This window comes from Bubalus kerabau, chromosome 2, assembly GCF_029407905.1.
Source record: "Bubalus kerabau isolate K-KA32 ecotype Philippines breed swamp buffalo chromosome 2, PCC_UOA_SB_1v2, whole genome shotgun sequence".
NCBI classification, from domain to species: Eukaryota; Metazoa; Chordata; class Mammalia; order Artiodactyla; family Bovidae; genus Bubalus; species Bubalus kerabau.
The window spans coordinates 145,999,599-146,022,721 of record NC_073625.1 but is presented as its reverse complement, the minus strand read 5'-3'; the positions used below and the strand labels follow the sequence as shown (position 1 = coordinate 146,022,721).

General features: G+C 37.1%; 1 protein-coding gene across 5 annotated transcripts in view; it reads right to left on the bottom strand.

Annotated features, from left to right (window-relative positions):
* Positions 1-23,123, bottom strand: part of PDCD10 (programmed cell death 10) — a 46,710-nt gene that overhangs the window by 10,569 nt on the left and 13,018 nt on the right. For all 5 annotated transcript variants that reach the window (XM_055569158.1, XM_055569159.1, XM_055569162.1 and 2 more), the window contains 3 exons: positions 20,373-20,583; positions 7,600-7,653; positions 677-794 (listed from right to left, as the gene is read on the bottom strand). In XM_055569158.1, the coding sequence (XP_055425133.1) occupies positions 677-794; positions 7,600-7,653; positions 20,373-20,468 (268 nt within the window). In that variant the 5' untranslated portion in view covers positions 20,469-20,583. The remainder of the gene's footprint in view (positions 1-676; positions 795-7,599; positions 7,654-20,372; positions 20,584-23,123) is intronic.

Below are 23,123 nucleotides of genomic sequence, written 5' to 3'. Positions count from 1 at the left end.
GTCCATGGGGTTGCAGAATTGGACATGACTTAGTGACCAAGCACACATACATTTCTAATCATTTTAAAAAGCAAAAATGTGAAAAGAGGCCAAAAGGATGATTAGTAATATTGTTCTCTCAAACCTATATTTGAATACAATATTGTAAAGTAATCAGCCTCCAATTAAAATAAATTTATATTAAAAAATAAATAAATAAATAAAAAGCAGAGACATTACCTTGCCAACAACAAAAAAACCCCCCACAAACATGCTATACCAAAGTTTAAAAAGAAGAAACTCATTACTTTCAAACTGGTATCTACATAAACTCAACACAAAATAAAACCACCATTCCAAAGAGCTTGTCTCTTCATTAAACTAGAACTCATCAAACGTATTAATTAATAGGGGGAAAAATAAACCATGCAGCATAAACAAATGCTTTACTTCTGGTAACTCAATCTGACAAAAAATAAAAAGAACTACATTTCTATTTTATATGGGTTCATACCTCCTGCACCAACCCCCCATTTTCATTTCAAAATAATAACAATAACACTAACAGTAAGAGGGAAGGGAGGAGAAGGGAAAGGGGAGAGTAAGGGAGGAGAGGAGCCACTTTTATCAATAAGAAATATTTGGAGGAAGAGCTTTTCAATATCTGTAAGAAAACTATACAAGACTTTCTGATTACCTTCTACATCATCAGCTGCCATTCGAAGAAGGGACTCTGTGAAGTTGACTTCTACACTTTTTTTCTCTAAAATTTTCATAATTATGTCTTGTGTGAGTCCCGGATTTTCTTTTTCAGCCTATAAGAAAGAGAAAGCTAGTTTTGAAATACAGAAACTGAATCAATATTTTAAAGCCAAAACCTAACCATTCAGAATCTCTTAGGACCTCCTTAAACTGATCAACTTACAAATAAGGGCAGAAATCTTTGCAAAGCAAGCGTCGTGATGCCATTCACTTATGTGTGGGGAGAGTTTGTGCATTCATAAATTACTACAGTCATGATCCAAACTTTCATCTGAACATAATGTATTTAATATTTCCTACTTCTCATTTATACTCTCTTGCAATCAAACTAATAACAAACATAGAAATAAAGAGTAAATATATGTACAGGTGTATATATATACATAAAGACAGTTTTTCAATTACCTTTTTCAAGAGTTTAAAAACACTGAAGATTTTTAGCTCTTTTTCATTAAGCAATATTTCAACTTGAAAATCAAACAGTAACTCATCTCACCAATTTTTTTCCTTCAGATTCTCTGCATTTAAATTAACAAACTTTCAGGAAAAACAACAACAAAAAAAACCAGGATTCATTTTGGAAGTTTTATTGAAGCTATATGATTCCTTAACTACATTCTCACACAATGATTTTCATTTCCTACTTTATTTTTGCAGCAAGAATATTATTTCCTTCACTAGCTTTCAGAAAACCATTAATCCTTTTACTACCTCCTGAGCTTGTTTCACTAATGAGCTTGCATTGATTCTGTTACTTACATTCCCTAGGGCACTAAAATCTTCTAGCCATTTCAAGATTGAACATAAAAAGTCCTCAGTTTACCAAAGTTAGTTTTCAAGATTTGGATTTTCCCTTGTAATTCTGCCCCATTTTACTATTTTTAAAAATTTTTGTAATCACACTCTGTTTCTTTTAGGATGCCTGCCAATATTAATCATTATGCTGATAATTTCCTCTCTTTTTTTGCCCTGGTACTACATAGTAAATATGATCTATCAAATGGCAATCTATTTGCCTCCTGACAGACCAAGTTATGTTTAGCCTCTGCCTCCTCAGTTCTGGAACCACTGCAGTTTTAGCTTTCTTCAGCTCTTTATATTATAACATGTTGCTTCTTATTAGATTTCAAGTACCAAAAACTGAAAGGTTGTGGGATGAAAGCAGAAAAGAAAACATACACATTTAGTTCAATCCTGGGATCATTTTAACTGTTCTCAAATGCTTACAGGAAAGTCATTTAGACAGTTAATAAAGTATGTCCTACTGATTTCTTCTTTAAAACCTGTTTGATTTTCCCTCTCATGAATGTATTTAAGAATCTATTTTAATAAAAAGAGTTGTTGAAAGATAAGCTGTACAAAAAAGGCTTATGATGGTGTCAACATTATTAATTTGGTAAACTGCCACAAAATAACATAGTTATTTGGTAAGAGTGAAACAAGCCAGTATTTGGTAAGAGTGGTTTATTTTCTCTGAGTAACATTAAATCTACCTACACAATGAATTATCTTAGAAAGTGGGGGATTTTCTATGTGCTTCCAGAGAATGTCAACAGAAAAATACAACTTCTTTGGTTAAGTTATAATAAAGTATGGAAAAAATAAAACGCTTCTGCAAGTCTGAGAAGAACACTTTCAGTACCCAGTTCGTCTGAAGCCCTCACATGCCATAGTTGCAGCATTCAAGTCCTCACAGATGTCCCTACTTTTTCTTAGTTCAGTGTTCTCAGTGCCAAAAGAAATACTGAAATACCTAACACTGCTGTGCACTAAGTAAAGTTCAAACAACTTTAGTAAGTACTTACATCCTAACAATTCAGTAGCCTTTAAAAATCACATGAATTGAAAGAAAAATATTTTATTTATTCTTAAATAACCATGATTTATTTTATTAATGAGATGTGAGAACCTGTTGGGCACTGCACGATTTCTCAAATGTTATTAATTTCCTATTGTACATTGATTTTCTTGTGAACTTGCTTTCTATCAACAGCAGTGGCCAAAGTCCAGTTTCAAAAAGATATGACATCACTGAAAGGAATGCAGCCCAGTTGAAGATGTTGAAACTGCAAACTATCTCAAGCTAGTAGTTCACACAGTGTCAAGCTAATGTTGAAATCACTCTATTCCTTCAAATGTTGAAAATATCTCATGACCCCCTCTGAGTTTTCTGCGGGGTCCCGAGGTAGCTTAGCACATACTCTGGGAACAGTAGTTTAGCATCTTCTGGCTGACGTCCTAGTTATGCTACTTTTTATCTTAGAGGCCTCAAACATAACCAGTGACTCTAACTGAAAAACCCTTAAATCAGACACTGTATCTATACCTTCAAGTTTTCCTTCAGAATACAATCTTAAACTTTGTGCTATCCAACTTTTATGAATACCCTCTCTTGGGATCAATGATCCTTAACATTATCAGAAACCTCCCAGAGGGGAAAGCAGGATCGATATCATAAGAGATAATAATCACTAGTATCTTGGGAAAAATTATTTTTCTCCAAATAACAAAAATAGGTATTAAAGCTTGATAAATATCACTGGTGCTATGAACCAAGAACTGGAAACATGAAACTATAACTGGATATAAATACAGACATATGGCTAGGCATGTTTTTTTTCCAAGTAAGTTAAAGTTTAAAAATCACAAAAATCTTAATGTTTTTAATGCATGCCCTCCTTTAAAATCATTTGAAATTTTCACCAGAATACAGTAATTAAGAATAAATCAATGCAAAACTAATATACTTTCCTCCAAATAACTCTCACTATCCCTAATTAAAAATCAGTGCCATGCTGTTTACAACAGCTAGGACATGGAAGCAACCTAGATGTCCACTGGCAGATGAATGCATAAGAAAGTTGTGGTACATATACACAATGGAATATTCAGTTCAGTTCAGTCACTCAGTCGTGTCCAACTCTTTGTGACTTCATGGACTGCAGCACGCCAGGCCTCCCTGTCCATCACCAACTGCTGGAATTGACTCAAACTCATGTGCATTGAGTCGGTGATGCCACCTAACCACCTCATCTTCTGTCGACCCCTTCTCTTCTTGCCTTCAATCTTTCCCAGAATCAGGGTCTTTTCAAATAAGTCAGTTCTTCACATCAGGTGACCAAAGTACTGAGTTTCAGATTCAGCATCAGGCCTTCCAATGAATAGTCAGAACTGATTTCCTTTAGGATGGACTAGTTGGATCTCCTTGCAGTCCAAGGGACTCTCAAGAGACTTCTCCAACACCAGAGTTCAAAAGCATCAATTTTTCAGCACTCAGCTTTCTTTATAGTCCAACTTTCACATCCATACACGACGACTATTGGAAAAACCATAGCTCTGACTAGATGGACCTTTGCCGGCAAAGTGATGTCTCTGTTTTTAATATGCTGTCTAGGTTGGTCATAACTTTTCTTCCAATGAGCAAGCGTCTTTTAATTTCATGGCTGCAGTCAGTATCTGCAGTGATTTTGGAGCCCCCCAAAATAAAGTCTGTCACTGTTTCCACTGTCTCCCCCATCTATCTGTCATGAAGTGATGGGACCAGATGCCATGATCATAGTTTTCTGAATGTTGAGCTTTAAGCCAACTTTTTTACTCTCCTCTTTTACTTTCATCAAGAGGCTCTTTAGTTCTTCTTCACTTTCTGCCATAAGGATGGTGTCATCTGTATATCTGAGGTTATTGCTATTTCTCCCAGCAATCTTGATTCCAATTTGTTTCATCCAGTCCAGTGTTTCTCATGATGTACTCTGCGTGTAAGTTAAATAAGCAGGGTGACAATACACAGCCTTGACGTACTCCTTTCCTTATCTGGAACCAGTCTGTTGTTCCATGTCCAGTTCTAACTGTTGCTTCTTGATCTACTTATAGATTTCTCACGAGGCAGGTCGGGTGGTCTGGTATTCCATCTCTTGAAGACTTTTCAACAGTTTGTTGTGATCCACACAAAGGCTTTGGCATAGTCAATAAAGCAGAAGTAGATGTTTTTCTGGAATTCTTTCACTTTTCTGATGATCCAACATATGTTGGCAATTTGATCTCTGGTTCCTCTGCCTTTTCTAAATCCAGCTTGAACATCTGCAAGTTTGCGGTTCTTGTACTTTTGAAGCCTGGCTTGGAGAACTGTGAGTATTACTTTGCTAGCATGAGATGAGTGCAATCGTGTGGTAGTTTGAGCATTCTCTGGCATTGCCTTTCTTTGGGACTAGAATGAAAACTGACCTTTTCCAGTCCTGTGGCGACTGCTGAGTTTTAGAAATTTGCTGGCATATTGAGTGCAGCACTTTCATAGCATCACCTTTTAGGATTTGAAATAGCTCAACTGGAATTCCATTACCTCCACTAGCTTTGTTCATAGTGATGGTTCCTAAGGCCCACTTGACTTTGCATTCAGGATGTCTGGCTCTAGGTGAGTGATCACACTGTCGTGAATGGAATATTACTCAGCATTAAAAAGAACACATTTGAGTCAGTTCTAATGAGGTGGATGAAACTGGAGCCTATTATACAGAGTGAAATAAGTCAGAAAGAAAAACACAAATAAAATATATTAACACATATATAAGGAATTTAGAAAGATGGTAATGACGACCCTATATGCAAGACAGCAAAAGAGACACAGATGTAAAAAACAGACTTTTGGACTCTGTGGGAGAAGGCAAGGGTGGAATGATTTGAGAGAATAGCACTGAAACACGTATATTACCATATGTGAAATAGATGACCAGTCCAAATTCGATGCGTGAAATAGGGCACTCAAAGCTGGTGCACTGGGACAACCCAGAGAGAGAGGATGGGGAGGGAGGTGTGAGGGGGGTACAGGACGGCGGGACACAAGCATACTCGTGGCTGGTTCACGTTAGTGTATGGCAAAAACCACCACGACATTGTAAAGTAAATAGCCTCCAATTAAAATAAATTAAAAAAAAAAGAATCAGTGCCATGAATAAAATTTATGCAGATCTATCATATTTAACCAGATTTATCATAACCACATACTTAAAACAGTTTGCTTTTTTAATTATACTTGAGAGTTCAAATGTCAGGTTATATATAAGGATATTACAAGGAAAAGCTTAATAAAGTTCATTATTTTATGTCTTTTATGACTGTCAGTGGGTATATAATAAATACTTCAGAGTGAGTCTTCCTTATGAGGACACACAGGAGAAGTTTCTCTCTCTTCTTGGTATCAGAAAAGCCAAAAACCCTTTTGCCTTATCAATACTACAGTGTGTAACAGATCACTTTTCCTCTTTGGCCACAAAGATAACCTTAAAATAGTCCCTATGATGCCACCCTGACAACCAAATATACCATTCCAAATCACACTGATACTTAATGCAAAGAAGAAAACGAAAAACAAATAAACAACAAAAAACTCCACTAAGGATGGTGCTGCTTCATTCATTCTCTTCATTAATCCAATGATTTGGCAGGATATATTTAAATAAAATTAGTATGCCTGTGTATACGGGCACTGCATTTAGAGTATTACATCAAAATAGTACTGATCAATAATACACAAAATGTAATTTCTAGTAGTGAAATCGATGTCTAACGGCATTATTTATGCTACCAGGTAAGCGAGGTATCAATAAGCTAACCTCTGCCATAAAAAGAAATCAAGCTGAATATTCACAGTTTCAACTCCAATGAGACTCAGCTATAAATTTATTCTAGATTTAAACATTAAAATACTTGAAATATAAGTTGTTTTAGCTACTGAAGGGAGAAAACACACAAAAAGTAAATAAAAATCAAAATTTGGGTATCCTGACATGTATTTAGGTCTTCCCAGGGGGCGCTAGTAGTAAAGAACCTGCCTGCCAGTGAAGGAGATACAAGAGGATCAAACGTGGGTTGAATCCCTGGGTCGGGAAGATACCCTGGAGAAGGAAATGGCAACCCACTCCAGTATTTTTGCCTGGCGAATCCCATGGACAGAGTAGCCTGGCAGGCTACAGTTCATGGTATCACAAGAGTCAGACACAACTGAAGTGACTTGGGATGGATATGTATTTAGGATGAAATGGATTAAGTCTTATATGAAAGGCTGCATTCAGTAAGTGGAGTAGGGCTATCCAATAGAAATATTTGGTAGGAGCCTATCTGATTTAAAATTTTTAGTAGCCACATTAAAAAAATAGAAAGAAAAAACACATGAAGTTATTTTAAGAGTACACCCAAAATATTATCATTTCAACATGCAATCAACATTATACATATTACTGAGTTGCTTATAAACCTGGAGTACAACTCAATTTGAACTTGCTATGTTTTAAATGCTCAACAGCAACATGTAAGTTAGGGATTATCAACTTAACATCTTAAGGGCAATGAAACAATAAGACAATGAAAAAGTTCACCCTGAGTGACTCAGCTGATCCTCAAAATATCCTTGATGTGATCAACACAGAGCTCTTATTTTCCCACTCAAAACACAGTTTTACACTTACGTTCTATAGTTAAAAAGAGCATGAAGAAAATCTTTGGGTTTAACTTTATAAAAGTTTTGAATACGTCAAATAAAACAGAATTTTAAAATATACTCTAAAGCTAAAGAGAAAACATTCTGAAGAAGTCAGTTTAAAAGCACAAAGTGATGAAGAGCTGAATGCTACTGAAAGAGCACTTGTTACAACTCACTTTTTAGAAGTGTTTTAAGCTTTAAAAGTATACACTAAAACAGACACAAGATGACTGAAAAGGTTTTCACTAAACAGCAGAACAAAAACAAAAGAGAAAGGTACCCAAAAAGAAAGGTTAAAAAAATAAACTGACATTTATGACATGGTATTTAGATTTCTTTATAAGATACATTTTAACCACCATAATAATAAATTATCTGTGCCTCACCTTAATGAAAGCTGCTCTCAGTGTCTGAGCTGCAGACAGATTTACTCGTTCTAGCTGCAATAAAAATTTTAAATCATTAATATCAGTTTTCTGGAAAAAATACATTTCTGATACTGCATTTTAAAGTAATCATACTGATACACCCATCAAGTAACAAACATAACTTGCTAAAGATTCTGAATCAACATAATTCTTCAAATAGATGATCTAAAATTTTCATTAGAAAGGATGAAAAATTAAGGTATGAGTATTAGTCCCTTATTTATTCCTTTGGGGCTTCCTAGGTGGCGCTAGTGGCAAAGAACATGTCGACCAATGCAGGAGACTTAAGAGATGCGGGTTTGATTCCTGAGTCAGGAGGATCTCCTGGAGGCAAGCATGACAACCCACTTCAGTATTCTTGTCTAGAGCATCCCATGGACAGAGGAGCCTTGTGGGCTAAAGTCCACAGGGTCGCACACAGTTGGACACAACTGAAGCGACTTGGCACACATCACCTTAAAGACTGATTTAAGATAAGCACAGAATTCAAAATAGTTTATGTCCCTAGTAGAAATAAACATATTCACTTAAATTTTTGAAAATGGGAGGATTCAAGATTAACTTTCAATGTTCAGTTAAAAAGAGATGGCAAATTATGTGTGTATCGACTATAAAATGACCAAAACAAAGAACATATGTATTACTTAAGATTTTTTGTATTTACTACCTTACTCTTTTATTTTTTTAATTGGAAGTACAGTTGATTGACAGTATGTGCCAATCTCTGCTGTACAGGAAAGTAACTCAGTTATACACATACATTCTATTTTTAATATTCTTTCCCATTACAGTTTATCCACTGCATATATAGATTACAATATATCCATTGTATATATGTACCACATCTTCTTTACCCATTCATCTGTTGATGGACATGTAGGCAGTCTCCATTACCTGGCTGCTGTGAATGGTGCTGCTATAAACACAGGGGTGCATGCACCTTTTTGCATTATAGTTTTGTTCAGGTATATGCCCAGGAGTGGGATTGCTGGATCAAATGGCAATTTTTAGTTTTTTGAAGAACCTCTACACTGTTTTCCATGGTGGTTACAGCAACTTACATTCCCACCAGCAGTACAGGAGGGTTACCTTTTCTCCACACCCTCTCCAGCATTTTTATTTGTAGATACTTTAATGATGGCCATTCTGACTGGTGTTAAGTGGCACCTCACTGAGTTTTGATTTGTATTTCTCTAATAATTAGTGATGTTGAACATCTTTTCATGTTGCCTATTGGCTGTCTGTATGTCTTCTTTGGAGAACTGTCTATTAAGATCTTCTGACAGTTTTTCAATTGGGTTGTCTTTTTGTTGCTGAATTGTATAAGCTGTTTGTATATTTTGAAGATTAAGCCCCTATCTGTAGCATCATTTGCAAATATTTTCTCCCATTCTGTAGGTTGTCTTTTCATTTTTTTATGGTTTCCCCTTGCTGTGCAAAAGCTTGTAAGTTTGATTAGGTCTCATTTATTTTTGTTTTTATTCCTAGTGCCTACTACCTAACTCTTTTAAAACTGCTTTTTCATCACCTCAGTTAGGCATTAAACTAAGATAAGTCTTTTTTTTAATTAGAAAACAGTACTGATAAAAGGTTTGTTACTTAAATTGAAGACTGTGGGTCATCTGGATTTTACAGATGTTTAATATCTGTCTTCTTTTTTTTTTAATCAGAATTTAAAAAATGGCTACCAAAAGTCCTGAATTGAAAGTTTAACTGAAATGCTTTTAACTTTTATTATCAAATGTATAAGGATTATAATTTTGAAAGATAAATGTCCTTATTAAACACTGTATAAGTTGCTTTTCATTGGGCTAAAGAAGGTATACAATTTCATAAAAGTTACTACATTTTTTGAAGAATTAATTGCCAGGCTTAAAATAACTAGCTTCAGTTAAAATCAGATTTTGTTAGTTCCTAAGAATTAGGCCAGTTAACTCAATAAAACTCAATGTATATATTTTTTATTTGGGATAATATTAAACCTTCAAAATCAATGTAATCTTTGTAGATTTTTATGCAAGTATAATATTTCTAAAAAAATCTTATGGTTATAGATCACATAATGATTTCATTATGCAATAACTATTATTTTCAATTCTTTAAGGCAATGAAAACAGTTTTACACACACACATACAATTTAGTGACTCTCCAAACAGTTTAAGTCAATTTATTTTCTAAATAAGACAGAAATGCCAAGAACCTTATCTCCCTGTGAGTTACTTGCCTTAACAAAAAGAAAAGCACCAAAACTGGCCAAGATTAACAATTTATCTCCAAAATAAACAATGGGCCATTCAATTTAGTATTTATTTAACTTGGCTTCTACAAACCTTGTAAAATCTAACATTGCCCTGGTAAGTAAAAGGAAAGACACAAGGGGATCCAGGTAGGCAAAAACAGCAAGTAAGCAACTAAATAAGGTAAGTATATTAATTAACTAATGAAGGTATACCTCCAAAAAATTAAAATTTCCTCTTCCACCAAATTCATTTAATTATAATGAATCACAAAGAAGATTTAGTAATATAGCTCTTCTGATCTCAAGTTCTTAGTGTACAAGGGAGGCAGAGGGAGACAGAATGAATGTTTCCTCCCTGACAGGAACCCATTTCCTTGTTTGGGTTTACACCACACTGACCTCTTTCACCAAGTCAAAGGTCTGAGTCAGATGAGTGCCTTTCAAGTATCAGCATTAACTCACTCTGTACTGCCCTGACTGGTATATGAAAGGGTCAATGCAAGTAAAAGGGGCCGCCCGTCAGTGAGGAACTATATAATTAGCCAAGATAGACATCTACAGCTCTAGATTTCTAGATTAAGTTTACATATGTGTATCTTAGAAAGGAGAGAAAGCTCGGACTTAACATACTGAATCAAGTCAGTGATCTGGGAAGCACCTGACAAGAACTCCACTGGGAGTCATTTGGGATACAGTATTTACCCATACTTCTTGCAATAATCCCACCAGGATTTACTACTCATAATATATTCACAATGCCCAGGCAATACCAGGCATACAGGCACCTACATACATTCAAAAAATACTCTGAATGAAACTTAACCTTTCATCCATAAATTTACCTAAATTGTTTTTTAATATATTTATAATTTCAGCCTCTAATACTCAGGTAGCAAGGTATGTTTACACCTTCCCTATTATAATGGGCTTCTATTTTAGGCCTCTCACATGTGATAGATGATTTCATAATAAAATCATGTTCACCTTACCTGTACTTTTCATTAAAGTATCAGGTTCCAGTAATATACCAGTAACAGCTACCACTGTACTAAGCACATATTATGGACTTTATTATGTATTTTTATAGAGTATCTCTAACTAATCCTCATAATAAATCGGTAACTATCTATCATCATCTCCATTTTATAGAGGAATAAACACAGTTTGCATAAATTTTCCCAACATAAAAGAGCTAAAAAGTACAGAAACAGGCTTCATACCAGATCTGTCTGGCTCTAAAACCAATACACAAGCAACTTAGCTCCCTGTATGCACCCACCCTGTACTCACCCTTTCCAGGCTGGCTTCTGTCCCATCACTGAATCTCTTCAACTGCTTAAGAACCAACAATGTACTGAGTTTCTACCATGTGAGAGAAGTCAGTTTGAGAGATACAAAGAAACAGACTATATTCCTGGAACCCCAGAAGATTAATTAAGTAGCTACACAGAAGCTGATGGGATCACTGTCAGCTGAAGTAAGAAGTATGAAGATGAGATCTAAACTGGTCCTTGAAGAATCTGACCTCCTAAAATCCTCCTCCTTAGTGTTTCTTCAGGGTTGCTAACACCCTGTGGATATAATGACGGTTATGTCAGTTTGGAACAGATAATAATATCCACTTTGTTTCCAATACTTCTACTACTGGGTCCAGTATTTTTTTAGCTTTTGGGATAATGGTCTTTGACTGGTGTATGTTTAAGGAGCCAGTGCAATCATTTTTCAGCAGTGCCTGACAGTGCATATACCATATTTTAAATCCAAAGAAGAAGGAAAGGGATATATGATGACATTTTTGTACTAACGGATACTGGGACATGGAGAGGCACTCCTGGATCTCTGTCATGTTGGATTTCCATGTCGCCAGTAAAAAAGTTAAGAGAGAGGGAATCAGAGTAAGAGAAAAGAGCACATAACACCTCTCCTCACTTAGAGACGGAAGTGCAACTGGAGGGAAACTATAGGCTGGGTGAGCTTAACATTAAGGTCTCACCTCAACCTCACATTTTGTCTCCTCTCAGGTGTGTGAGCTCCTCCTGTAACTTACTCTTCACAGCTTTTGCATCCACTTACTGTTGCTGCTGCTTCTGCTAAGTCGCTTCAGTCGTGTCCGACTCTGTGCGACCCCACAGACGGCAGCCCACCAGGCTCCACTGTCCCTGGGATTCTCCAGGCAAGAACACTGGAGTGGGTTGCCATTTCCTTTTCCAATGCATGCAAGTGAAAAGTGAAAGGGAAGTCGCTCAGTCACGACCCCATGGACTGCAGCCCACTAGGCTCTTCCATCCATGGGATTTTCCAGGCAAGAGTACTGGAGTGGGTTGCCATTGCCTTCTCCACCACTGCTAACTAACTGCAAACTTTTCAAACTTAACTTTTTGGATCATTTATAAACATATTTTAAAAGCTTCTATAATTTTGAATCCATAGAGTGCTTTTATTATATCACTCCCTCTAGAAATAACAGTTCATTTCTATACTTTATTTTCTAGTATCAAGCCAATTTCTTTTTTTTTAAAAATACATTAAAAAAAATGTTTGATCATGCTATGCAGCATGCAGGATTTTAGTTCCCTGACTAGAGACTAGACAGAGAACCCCAGTCCCCTGCAGTAGTGACTTGGAGTCTTAATCACTGGACTGCCAGGGAGTCCCTCAAGCCAGTTTCTTAAACCTGAAATTAAAAAAATATATATCCACTTAACACTTGCATTGGAGAAGGAAATGGCAACCCACTCCAGTGTTCTTGCCTGGAGAGTCCCAAGGACTGTGGAGCCTGGTGGGCTGCCGTCTATGGGGTTGCACATAGTCGGACACGACTGAAGCAACTTAGCAGTAGCAGTAACACTTTAGTATCAAGTTTTACACAGTCTTACAAAACCTTTTAAGTTTTTTTTTAGGTCAAAATAATTATAATTAATTAGTTGGTTCCAAATTGTCTATAAAACCTGCTTCCTCAAAATCAGGCCTATTTCCCCCACGCTGATACCTTCTCCCATTTTCCCACCCTCCCCTCAATGCCATCAAGATTACTGACCATATTCTTTAAAAGAAAGTTAAACACGAATAAAAACTCCACATACATCTCTTGGGATTCAAATGATGATGAGAAGAGTTAGGTTAAAAAAAAAAAAGCCAGAACAAAAACAGAAGTAGACAGAATCAAGAGGCCACTCATTAAATTTTACGAGTTTACAAAGGCAAAGTGCAATCATCTGTTCTGTACATAGTAAGTCCAATAACTGGCTCTAAAAGAATCAGTTTCTGGGATTGCTAAGTTGTCTAGCAAAAAAATAAGCAGAGCCATCTAACTACTATAAGAATATCCCACTAAAACATTGCCTAAAAATGCGCACACTCTCAGGTATGAACACAATTTTATATAAAATCATGTGGAAGACTACTTAATAATAAGATCTAATACTTACACATGTCTGGTACTGTTCTAAGCACTACATCAATTCACTTACTTCCCAGAGTTGTGAGAATTAAATAAAATATTTTTTATCCTCATTTTGCAGAACAGAAAACTAAGACAAGATTATACAGCATAGTAAATGACAGAGAAGTAAATCAAATCCAAAATATTAACTATGATCACTTCTAAATACTGGGATTATAAGTGAAGCCCACGCCTTCACTGTGGAGAAGTGTAAATATTTACTTAAAATTTGAGGTTTGATTTTTTTAATAGGAAAAATATTTATATTTGCCTTAAAAAGTTTTCTTCCAAGTCACCAAGAAAGAACATACATGATATGTCTTTTCCTGGAATGAAGAACCGAACCATACATCCTTCCTCCTCCATATGCAAAGAGTCAGCAAAAAAGGACACAGAACGTGAGAACCTGATCTATATAAGACTTGGCCTGAGGTTTCTATAAACTCATTATTCCATAATGCAACCAGGAGACCTATTTCACAGTACATTTACAACACACGCAATATACTTGGACTCTGAACTGTGCAGCAGCTGACTAAACAAGCAGCTTACTTTCCGCATAGCTTCATTAAGTTTAGCAAGCATCTTGCTCCCAGAATGTCATAAATAACTTTCCCCTGTGAGCTGGAGTAACAGTACTAACATTTCCCCAGGTGTAAGGATATCCTACTATCTAAAAATCTGTTCTGCAAAATGGCTTCTAAGCTACCATTGTTAGTTTTATGAATGTAACATTAAGGTGAGCATGCATAAGTTTTTTAACTCTTTCCTACACAGTGGACAAAATTTAGTGAATCATTTACCTTCAGAGTAAAACTTTATCCCTATTGTGGTGGTGTTTTTTGCAAAATTAATTTGATATCCATTTTATCTTTAAATATGCAAAGCAGAGAAAAGCAGAGCCAAACTAGATTTTAATTTCCCCATTACCAGATTTATAGAAAAATCCATGTTTGAACTATAGTTAAATAAAGGTATCTTATTTATGATGTTACAATAATACATTGGAATGCCAGAGAACAATGCTTATATTTTATTAAAAAAAAAAAATTTGATACCATGATCAGTAAACTCAATTTGAGAAATTAGACCCTGAGAAGAGCTACCCAAGTCCCAGGCCAGGGGTGGCGGCCAGGAAGACCAACCCCACGCCCGAGGCCGGGGCGCGGCCAGGAGGACCAACCCCACCTCCAAGGAGCAGTGGCTGCTCTGGCACAGGAGCGCCTAGAGGAGCTCTCCCACACTGAAGGTCAGGAAGGGCGGCGGTGAGGAGATACCCCTCGTCCAAGGTAAAGAGCAGCGGCTGCACTTTGCTGGAGCAGCCCTGAAGAGATACCCCATGCCCAAGGGAAGAGAAACCCAAGTAAGATAGTAGGTGTTGCAAGAGGGCATTAGAGGGCAGACACACTGAAACCATACTCACAGAAAACTAGTCAATCTAATCACACTAGGACCACAGCCTTGTCTAACTCAATGACATTAAGCCATGCCCGTGGGGCAACCCAAGATGGGCAGGTCATGATGGAGAGATCTGACAGAATGTGGTCCACTGGAGAAGGGAATGGCAAACCACTTCAGTATTCTTGCCTTTAGAACCCCATGAAGAGTATGAAAAGGCAAAATGATAGGATACTGAAAGAGAAACTCCCCAGGTCAGTAGGGGCCCAATATGCTACTGGAGATCAGTGGAGAAATAACTCCAGAAAGAATGAAGGGATGGAGCCAAAGCAAAAACAATACCCAGCTGTGGATGTGACTGGTGATAGAAGCAAGGTCCGACGCTGTAAGAGCAATATTGCATAGGAACCTGGAATGTCAGGTCCATGAATCAAGGCAAATTGGAAGTGGTCAAACAAGAGATGGCAAGAGTGAATGTCGACATTCTAGGAATCAGCAAACTAAAATGGACTGGAATGGGTGAATTTAACTCAGATGACCATTATATCTACTACTGTGGGCAGGAATTCCTCAGAAGAAATGGAGTAGCCATCATGGTCAACAAAAGAGTCTGAAATGCAGTACTTGGATGCAATCTCAAAAATGACAGAATGATCTCTGTTCGTTTCCAAGGCAAACCATTCAGTATCACAGTAATCCAAGTCTATGCCCCAACCAGTGACATTGAAGAAGCTGAAGTTGAATGGTTCTATGAAGACCTACAAGACCTTTTAGAACTAACACCCAAAAAACATGTCCTTTTCATTATAGGGGACTGGAATGCAAAAGTAGGAAGTCAAGAAACACCTGGAGTAACAGGTAAATTTGGCCTTGGAATATGGAATGAAGCAGGGCAAAGACTAACAGAGTTTTGCCAAGAAAATGCACTGGTCATAGCAAACACCCTCTTCCAACAACACAAGACTCTACACATAGACATCACCGGATGGTCAACACCGAAATCAGACTTATTATATTCTTTGCAGTCAAAGATGGAGAAGCTCTATACAGTCAGCAAAAACAAGACCAGGAGCTGACTGTGGCTCAGACCATGAACTCCTTATTGCCAAATTCAGACTTAAATTGAAGAAAGTAGGGAAAACCACTAGACCAGTCAGGTATGACCTACATCAAATCCCTTATGATTATACAGTGGAAGTGAGAAATAGATTTAAGGGCCTAGATCTGATAGACTGCCTGATGAACTATGGAATGAGGTTCGTGACACTGTACAGGAGACAGGGATCAAGACCGTCCCCATGGAAAAGAAATGCAAAAAAGCAAAATGGCTGTCTGCGGAGGCCTTACAAATCGCTGTGAAAAGAAGAGAAGCAAAAAGCAAAGGAGAAAAGGAAAGATATAAGCATCTGAATGCAGAGTTCCAAAGAATAGCAAGAAGAGATAAGAAAGCCTTCCTCAGTGATCAATGCAAAGAAATAGAGGAAAACAACAGAATGGGAAAGACTAGAGATCTCTTCAAGAAAATCAGAGATACCAAGGGGACATTTCATGCAAAGATGGGCTCGATAAAGGACAGAAATGGTATGGACCTAACAGAAGCAGAAGATATTAAGAGGAGGTGGCAAGAAGACACAGAAGAACTGTACAAAAAGATCTTCATGACCCAGATAATCACGATGGTGTGATCACTCACCTAGAGCCAGACATCCTGGAATGTGAAGTCAAGTGGGCCTTAGGAAGCATCACTAGGAACAAAGCTAGTGGAGATGATGGAATTCCAGTTGAGCTATTTCAAATCCTGAAAGATGATGCTGTGAAAGTACTGCACTCAATATGCCAGCAAATTTGGAAAACTCAGCAGTGGCCACAGGACTGGAAAAGGTCAGTTTTCATTCCGACCCCAAAGAAAGGCAATGCCAAAGAATGCTCAAACTACCACACAATTGCACTCATCTCACATGCTAGTAAAGTAATGCTCAAAATTCTCCAAGCCAGGCTTAAGCAATACGTGAACCATGAACTTCCTGATGTTCAAGCTGGTTTTAGCAAAGGCAGAGGAACCAGAGATCAAATTGCCAATATCCGCTGGATCATGGAAAAAGCAAGAGAGTTCCAGAAAAATATCTATTTCTGCTTTACTGACTATGCCAAAGCCTTTGACTGTGTGGATCACAATAAACTGTGGGAAATCCTGAAAGAGATGGGAACACAAGACCACCTGACCTGCCTCTTGAGAAATCTGTATGCAGGTCAGGAAGCAACAGTTAGAACTGGACATGGAACAACAGACTGGTTCCAAATAGGAAAAGGAGTACGTCAAGGCTGTATTGTCACCCTGCTTATTTAACTTATATGCAGAGTACATCATGAGGAACGCTGGACTGGAAGAAACACAAGCTGGAATCAAGATTGCTGGGAGAAATATCAATAACCTCAGATATGCAGATGACACCACCCTTATGGCAGAAAGTGAAGAGGAACTCAAAAGCCTCTTGATGAAAGTGAAAGTGGAGAGTGAAAAAGTTGACTTAAAGCTCAACATTCAGAAAACGAAGATCATGGCATCTGGTCCCATCACTTCATGGGAAATAGATGGGGAAACAGTGGAAACAGGGTCAGACTTTCTTTTTTTGGGCTCCAAAATCACTGCAGATGGTGACTGCAGCCATGAAATTAAAAGATGCTTACTCCTTGGAAGGAAAGTTACGACCAAACTAGATAGCATATTCAAAATCAGAGACATTACTTTGCCAACAAAGGTCTGTCTAGTCAAGGCTATGGTTTTTCCTGTGGTCATGTATGGATGTGAGAGTTGGACTGTGAAGAAGGCTGAGAGCCAAAGAATTGATGCTTTTGAACTGTGGTGTTGGAGAAGACTCTTGCGAGTCCCTTGGACTACAAGGAGATCCAACCAGTCCATTCTGAAGGAGATCAGCCCTGGGATTTCTTTGGAAGTAATGATGCTAAAGCTGAAGCTCCAGTACTTTGGCCACCTCATGCAAAAAGTTGACTCATTGGAAAAGACTCTGATGCTGGGAGGGATTGGGTGCAGGAAGAGAAGGGGACGACAAAGGATGAGATGGCTGGATGGCATCACTGACTCGATGGACCTGAGTCTGAGTGAACTCTGAGAGTTGTTGATGGACAGCGAGGCCTGGTGTGCTGCAAATCATGGGTTTGCGAAGAGTAGACACAACTGAGCGACTGAACTGAACTGAACTTGATGTAGTATCTCTCAGTCTGACACAACCAGCCACTTTGTTTTCAAATTTCTAACAACAACTTCTAACAACAACTATGAATCATCTGGCAACGTGTTCCAATCTTGGGCCCATTATATCCCACATGTTGTTCAAGTTTCAGATTTCTGAAGAGATTTACTGGTCCATTCATAGCCAATTCTTTTCCTTTCAAGTTAATTCTTCTTACACATGAATAAAGTAGAAAAGGTATACCAGTATTAATCCTAAGACTTCACCCAAATCCTACATGCTATACAACTGTCTTCCAAAGTCAAGCATCACATAAAATCATTTCACCATATGGAGGAAAAGATCACTCAAACTCTTAGAAAAAAAGCTTTTCTCGTTCCTCTTTCATTAACTAGAGGGTTAAACTGAAGTTCAGCAATGCAAATTGACCTTCCATAAAGACTCAAAATACCAGATAAATATAGAAAATGCCCCCAGACAACTTGATCCAATAGCCTACAGAGTTAGCTACATAAACACGAAAAGAGGGACCATCTCTGGATGGAACTGTCATGATGGCTCTTCAAGAACCTGAGAAGTTTAAATACTAAATGTCAAGACAGGTTAATCATCATCTTCAGTGACTCTCTTTACCTCATACCTGGTACAAGGATAACTGAACAGTTAATAATTGATTTGCTTAAACATCTGTATTCCCTGCAACTCTTTAGAAGCATGCTGACTTTTTCTTCCCCGTATCTACAGACCCTTGCAGCGGACTCGACAAACAAATGACTGGTATTTAGTAAATATTTACTGAACAGCACTGAAGCACTGCTTCCAACAATAACTATAGTCTTGCAATGCCTGGCTTTTAAAGTGTTAGAACAAAATAGCAAAATTAATGACTGGAGTGTTGGCTACAGCTGCCAGAGATGGGTATAGCCAGTCCTAGAAGACTGCCTCCAATGCTATCATGGTAGCAGGATAATCGGGACAGGTTTTCCAAAAGATGCCTCCTCTTTGCTTCCTCTCCAGTAAACTTCTAAATTTCCTAACTGTGGTCATAAGTCTATATTCTTGCCAATGAGATGTAAATGGAAGTCTCAAGTACAACTTTCAGAAAGGTTACTTTAAGGAAGCTTTATCAGCTGGAAATAAATCCCCACCCCCTACTTCATTTTTTTACCCCTTTCAGACAACTTAGGACAAAACAGCAGCAGCCATCCTACATGCTGAAGTGGCCTTGACAAGGGAAGGCAAGCACTAGGATATGAAACAGAAGACAGAAACCTCAGTTTTTGATGATACTGACTCATAATACTATTAGTCCTGGAGCACTTACCTCCAGAATTTTTTATGTAAAGAAAGACACTTTAAAGCAAAATAATCTCAAAAATCAGGACCTCACTTCACCATTAAAAGGAGGGGAGAAATTATCTCTTACAGATCTTCCAGTTCTAAAAACTCTACATAGCTTAGCCTATTAAATATCAACTTAAAAAAAAACAAACCTAAAATGTATCAGTATTATTAAGTCCTAGAAAATTCCTCAAATAAAAAAGCAATTATATCTTCTCTAGATACAAAGCAATGGTATCTTCCCTTTATTAGTAAAATTATGTTTTGTCACTACTCACTCTAACTTTAACTCGGGGCTTCCCTCATAGCTCAGTTGGTAAAGAATCCGTCTGTGATGCAGGAGATCCCTGTTCCATTCCTGGGTCAGGAAGATCTGCTGGAGAAGGGATAGGCTACCCACTCCAGTATTCTTGGGCTTCCCTGTGGCTCAGCTGGTAAAGAATCTGCTTGCAATACTGGAGTCCTGGGTTCAATCCCTGGGTTGGGAAGATCCCCTGGAGAAGGGAAAGGCTACCCCTCCAGTATTCTGGCCTGGAGAATTCCAAGGACTGTGCATATGCAGTTCATGGGGTCGCAAAGAGTCGGACACGACTGAGCGACTTTCACTTTCACCTTTTCACTTTCACTGTAACTCATTAGGATATTTTCGGGCTTGCTCTTCTGGCTACCTAAAAGGTGCTAATCCCCAACTCTTCAAGACACTAAGCCTTATTTACCACTTTCAGATGTTAGCATATATGTCTCTTATTCCCGTGAGGCCTGTCCTGGCCCCTAAAATAGGTCTCACCTGCTACTTTACTTAACACATTTTGTTTTTACACTTCATAGCACTCATCACAATTCTTCATTTATAAAATTACTTGTATTCTTTTGTCCAATGTCTCTCTCTTCTACTATAGTGAAACCTCCAGAGGAAGAGCAAAAGCTCAGGGCTTTTCCCTCACTGTTTTATGTTGAGCCCTGGAACAATGCTTAATACATAGATGGAGTCCATTTATATAAGTACTTGTTATATGAGGGAACAAACAAACAAATGAATAAATGAAGCAGACATAAAGAAATTCCACAGGTCATATGAAGAAATGTTTATCCACTTACCTCATTAAACACAGGATACATGACTGCATAGAGGGGCATAGAAACCATAGAAGTGGTCTCAGCTTCATTCTTCATCTCTTCCATTGTCATCCTCATTCAAAAGCCAACTACAGTAGAAAAAGCAGTGCTAAAATGCAGAGGAATCTTCATTCACTGCAGTCTTTCTTCTCTTCTTTGTGATAAAAGAATAAAGCACAAAACATATACTGACCTGGTTAAAGGGCAAGAAAGAACAGATATTTACTATATTAGAATTAAGAATAAAAACTTCAAGTGTTTAACATTTTCATTACAATTTTTTGCTAATCCTTCACTGATTTTGTCACCTAAAAAATAACAAAAACATGGCAACCATCAAAGATTTAAAGCAAATTTTTAAATTGGGAAAATTCCACCAAATGTGATCTATTTGGGGGGAAAAATTGATCTAATTTCTTAATTAAATAATTTATTTAATATTATTTAATTTTGCCAGTGGCATTTTTTTGAATCTTTATTCAAAGTTAACACAGAAACTAGGAAGAAAAATCCATGGGTACTGGAAGTTTGGAAATAAAATATTGAGAATTCAACAATATAAGAGAGAAATTTTGCCTTGAGGAGTTGAGGAAATGTGTTGCTTTTGAAAAGAAAGCAACTATATTTAATTCCTTTGCTAGGGTGAAAACTGAGCCTAATTATAAAGTGAAAGAGTAATAGTTAACATATTTATATATTAAATGATACATAATATGTAAGTTCAACAAAAAAAGCTATCAATTTTGAATTAATTTGTACCTTTTATAAAGCATTTTCAGATTATAAAACATTTTTCACATGCATTTCGTCCTCCCAATAACTTACCTTATAGTAACTGTCATTCTAATTTTACAGATGAAAAAGCAGACTCAGATGGTAAATAACTTGCCTAAGATCGCACATGCAGAGGTCTATGAATTCAGATCTGACACTCCCAAATCAAGAAACAGAGTATCAAGTGAAAACCAAGAACCTCATCTACCCAAGAAAGTACCCAGATGTTATTCATTTACTGAATAAATATATGTTAACCACCTATTACATGCATGCGCAGTGGGGGATGAAAAAGATGTGGTTCTAAATCGTTAAAAAATTACCTGATGCAGACTGTGGAAGACCTAAGCAGTTTGAAAGCTACAAAGGCTACTGCTCATAGCTTCAAACACACTCCAATGAACCGTCCCATCTGAGAACTGCTTACTATTCCTCCATATTCCTACCAGTGAAGGGGAACTCAACACCAACTGACATCAACTGAAAGTTTAGTCTTATTTATGGTAGTTCTAAACATGGAAATTTTTTCCTCTTTCTGAGCTTACATCTGCTTCCTGAATTCACAGAATCAAATAATGAAATAAATAATAAATAAAAGGAAGAAAAGGCCAATTCCTAAATTTTATTCTATAAGACAAGAGAAAACCATTATCTGATGAGTCAACTGGTACTTAAATAGACTTCTTTGGTCATAGCATTAAGGACAGAAAGGAGGAACGAAGCTGAAGGCAGGAAAAAACTTAAGAAACCTAACGCATCCAGATCAATAGAACCTGAGTAATAAACAAGAGCAAGTAAATATCTACTGTTACTATCTGACTACTTAATAAACCATTTGATAATCTGCCTTTCCACTTAAATTTAACTGTGAATACCTTTTCATAATAAACTTGGAACAAAAAAGAAGGGCTGAAATGCTGTGATACTAATCAAAGTGAAAATGATGGATACCGGAGGTACAGTATTGAGAGTAAATGAAAGGCATAGCTATCTACGAAAAAAGAAAGTGAAGACAGTACAGGGTCAACAACAGAACTTGAGGAACTATTTTACAGAATGACAGGAAAAAAAAATTTTTCATTTATTTAATAAATATTTCTTTTAAAAAAAGAAAAAAATTTGACTAGCCATACAATATTGGGTCTAGTACTAATACAGAATAGTGAACAAGACAAGACCTCAGAGACCTTGTACTATGGAAGGAAAGACAAAATGAACAATTGTGAAAACCACACAGGATGCTATGCTTTTATGGGAAAACTAGATTAGAGGACCAGCATCAGGTGTTTCCAAGAGAAGGACGTCAAAAGTTTTAGATGCTTCTGAATATGGACAATAACCTAAAAAATTTTTTTTATTTTATTTCTTGATGAGATCAAGTATAACACTCAAAGAGCAGTGTCACTTGTACACAGAGGGCACTACCAGCAGAGGTTGAACTGGTGAGCTGGCAAGAGAGGAGTATAAGTTTTAAAGGATCTCAGTCAAAAGGAGGAAGAAATTAAAGGAGGTAAGACACTGGAGTATGCTCAATGGGATCATTTTTGTCTTTCACTCTTTTGAACACATGCCTATACCTGCATATACAAAGGCAGACACAGTTGAACGGATTAGTAAGGTGGCTAGAGTCACTTTCTGAATTCCTGCTGATATCTACCTATCTTCCCCACTAAACTCACTCAAACACTTAATTTTTACCTTTTCAAATACTGGCACTGATTTTTTCAAAAAAAACATTTTGTCTAATAAGTGGTACTGTACCATGTTGGAAATTTTCTCTTAAGATATTATTTAAATTAACTGTCTCTCTCTATAACTGTCTCTTTCTCTAATTTACTTATACATATATAAATATATACATAGTTTTTCTTGCCTCCAAAACTAACTTTACTATCAGCTACTATTTGTCATCAAAAAGACAGTATTATAGCAACATTATGGGCTACACAGGTGGCTGGT